General features: G+C 27.2%; 1 protein-coding gene across 1 annotated transcript; it reads left to right on the plus strand.

Annotated features, from left to right (window-relative positions):
* Positions 1–2,055: 2,055 nt before the first annotated feature.
* Positions 2,056–3,170, plus strand: LOC115725520 (transcription factor bHLH146). Its single transcript, XM_030655072.2, has one exon. It carries the CDS (start codon positions 2,373–2,375, stop codon positions 3,066–3,068), a length of 696 nt encoding a protein of 231 aa, XP_030510932.1. The 5' UTR covers positions 2,056–2,372; the 3' UTR covers positions 3,069–3,170.
* The last annotated feature ends 511 nt before the right edge of the window (positions 3,171–3,681 follow it).

The following is a 3,681-nucleotide window of genomic DNA, read 5'->3' on the forward strand; positions in this document are numbered from 1 at the left end:
AGATATTTACATGCATACATTTATGCAACTTATGTGCAAATGATTCTATGGAGGCTACGTTAAATAATAAAATTAAATAAATTTGCACGCAACAAAGTAAAAATTTACTACAAACATAAAATCTAAATTTAAATGTCTAATGAAATAAATTAATACTAAAATTGTATTGCTACATTTGGATTTAAATTTTTCCAGTCATATGGTCATCATTGGATAATCCTTGTTCTATGAGCATGATATGAGATTTGTGGGTGTTTATATAGAGCATGAAAATCTATGTATATAATTAATACAATATCCTATTATTTAACAGAATATTCTTTATTAATTTTGTAATATTATTATATATATATTTAAAGATAAAAATTATATAAATATTTAATATAAGAAAATTTTAATTATAAATATTTTATATTAGTCTTCTGGTCAGCTTATATTGTTTTTTTTTTCTTTTCGATCAATATATTAGTAGAGCGAAACTTATAACGATTTTATATCAATCGATACATTTCACATAATTTTTAAAAGCACACAATCTTAAAATATAATTTATATAAATTATTTTCTAATATCAAAATTGAAAGTATTTTAAGTTAAACTATATTTGTAAGGTAAGTCAAACTTAAAATATCATGATTATATAAAGTACTAATTATTGATAGGAGACATATATATATATATACACTTATGTTGCCTCAATATTTAATAAAAATCTCAAAAATTATAATCTCACATCTCATTTCAAAAATTTTAAAAATATATATTATTTAATTAAAAAAATTAAATATAACACTTAATATTTCTTAATTAAACTTAATTAAAAACTAATTGTACGTAACATTAATATTTTCACTTTAGGTCTGTACCACGGTTCATATATTATTTTCAGTGATGAATATTGTGATATGTTTAAGTTGTTTATTTAAATTATCAATATGAAGCAATTCAACCGATTATGCACTTTTTTTACTAACCTTATTAATGAATTTTACGTACTTATATATTATCTCCACAAAAAAATCTCAATATAATTTTTCATTAAAAATCATTATATATTTATTAGTTTTACCTATCATTTCTTAATGTGAGATCTTAATTTCTAAGTAGGACTAATTATAAAGATCAAAATAAACATATACATAAGTAAATGAAAAGAAACATAATTAAAAGCAAGAGATGGAATATATATACGAATCACAACTAAGTGCGATTGATCGAACGTGTTCTGCCATTCAAGATATGGGAGGAAGAATTCACAGGAACATTTCTGAGTAGACGAGCCATTTTCCTTTTCAAAAATTTTCTTTAATCATGAAGTTTATATTGTAAAGTTTCTTGTAAAGAAAATTACAAAAGAAATTTGTTTGAGGTTTTTTCTAATTTTTATAAAGAGAAAACTAGTATAGAGGATAGTAATTAGTTGGATAGTTTGAGTATGACTAGTTAGTTGTATTGGTTGTAAGTTGTAATTGGTGTTTTAGTGAGCAATAAAAGTCTTCTTACTTACAAAAAAAAAATTCTTTAATTGCATAAATCATATAGCAGGAAATTGTATCCAAATTAATTGAGCTAAAAGTGAATATTCAGAGGGGTTGAGAGGGGTGATTTTTGGAAAGTGTACTATATAATATATATGAGCTGTTTGATTTGAAATGAGGGGCAGAAAGGTTGAGGTAGAGGAAGAAAGAGCCAGCCTTCCCAAAAGAAGAAATACACTATATAGTCATGTGAAGGCATTTATAGTGGGGCTTAGGTGTTTTTTGTAACCTAGTGCACATGGGTTGAGGGTCCTTTTAATAAGTTGGTACGAACAAAAGGCCATGCAGCATGTGAGGCCATGTGCATATCTCCAAATTGGCCTCTCTCGTCATAAGATTTTTTTTTTTTTTTTTAAAAAAATAATCATGATTTTGTCACAATGTAATTAGGATATCAGTAGTTTTAATTACGTATCAAGTTTACGTAATTATAAGATTTGAGTACTATACTTGATGAGTTTTTCTATAATAAAAGACAAAAATCCAACTGAACAAATATTATAGATATGATTATGTCAATGTGTGCATGTTGGGTGTAATGATCAGGAGGAGCTCTTATTGGTTATTAAGTGAAAGTTATTAGATAGTTTGTCGCTTTGCGACCTTATATATATGTCACCAAACTCTTCGTTTATAATATATACTTTCTCTAGGGGCTTTTCCAATATGTCTATTTCTTTTGTTAACTTGATATAGTCTTCTTCTTCTTTCATTATATGTAGCTTTGCTTGTAGACTGTACTAGTTTTTTAACATTCCGATTATTATTAATTACTCTTTATTATTATTTTCTTGTAGTATTTGGTCATCATTTTTTTTTTATTTTGGGAGTGAGATGATGAATAAACGAATTCGTCGTGTTCGCCTTCTCCAAACATACAAATCACCTCATCATGATCTTGACTTTGTTAGAAATTATCTTAGTCACTTGGTACCAGCCTTAAGGAAGATCAACAACCAAAATAGCAGTAGCTTTTGCCTCTGCGACGAAGAAAATGGCGTTAATCATAACAAGCTAGCTAAGGCAGTCCGATTTGAAGTCGACATGGCATTTGCATTATCAGCAAAAGAGTTCTATTTTGCATGGAGTCATGCCTTGGAAGCGAAGCTTATTATTCAAAGAGATATAAGTGTGAATAATTATAACAACAAAAATACTAATAATAATAATGATTCCACATATCAAAGATATTCTTCTTTGCACCAAATTTCTTTCACTAATAATTTTAAGAGTGGTGAGATTAGTACTAGTGGTGAGGTAAAGATGACGATGATGATGAAGAAGAAGAGGAAGTTGAGTAGAAGAAGAGAGAGAAAAGGTACTGTAGCAATGAAAAGTAGTGAAGAAGAGGATATTAATATTGTTGGTGACCGTTTGGCTCGATTGAGAACACTTTTGCCTGGAGGGAATGAGATAATATTGGGAGAGTCTGATGATAATCAATTACTCACACAAGTTGCAAGTTACATTGGCTGCCTCCAGTTGCAGGTCAATGCTCTCAAGTGTCTAGTGGAATTAAGCCACCAATGATATAGATATATATTATCTGAATTTGTTTTGTAGAATCTATGCTTGTGCTAGTTTATAATATTTCAGTTATAATTTTATGTAATATATATGATTGATTGTTTCTCTCGTAGCTTTAATATTTTTATATTTTTTGATAAAACTATATCAAATTAGTTTATAAATGTATATATAGATATAGATATTAATATGGAAAATTTATGTGCGTCTCTTAAATTAAATGGTGCACTCATCTATCCCTATCTATTTTAGTAATTCTAGAAGAAGTTTTAATTTATTTTTCTTTTCATGATCGTTTACATTATAATTATTTAAAATTTCCTAGAAAATTTTAAACAATTCGAAAAAAATTTAACAAATTAGGAGTAAGTTTTAAACAGCTTGTGACACATGTGACTCTTTTATTTTTTATACGTGTCTGAAATAGACTGTTCGAATACTATTTTCAGTATTGTAAATTATTCAGACCATGAAATTTTTTTTTTCTAAATGTTGAAACACTATAGAATGCAACTATGCACTTTTTTCGGGATGTATTGTAAAAATACCCTATATTTTAAGGAAAATGTTAAGGGACACTTTAAGGTGTTAAACACCAGAAGAGATGGCATACTGT

The sequence above is a fragment of the Cannabis sativa genome, chromosome 6, assembly GCF_029168945.1.
Source record: "Cannabis sativa cultivar Pink pepper isolate KNU-18-1 chromosome 6, ASM2916894v1, whole genome shotgun sequence".
Taxonomy (NCBI): Eukaryota; Viridiplantae; Streptophyta; class Magnoliopsida; order Rosales; family Cannabaceae; genus Cannabis; species Cannabis sativa.

Bases quoted from the DNA above. Each gene is read 5' to 3' on its own strand.
- LOC115725520 (XM_030655072.2), top strand. From the start codon at position 2,373: ATGATGAATAAACGAATTCGTCGTGTTCGCCTTCTCCAAACATACAAA.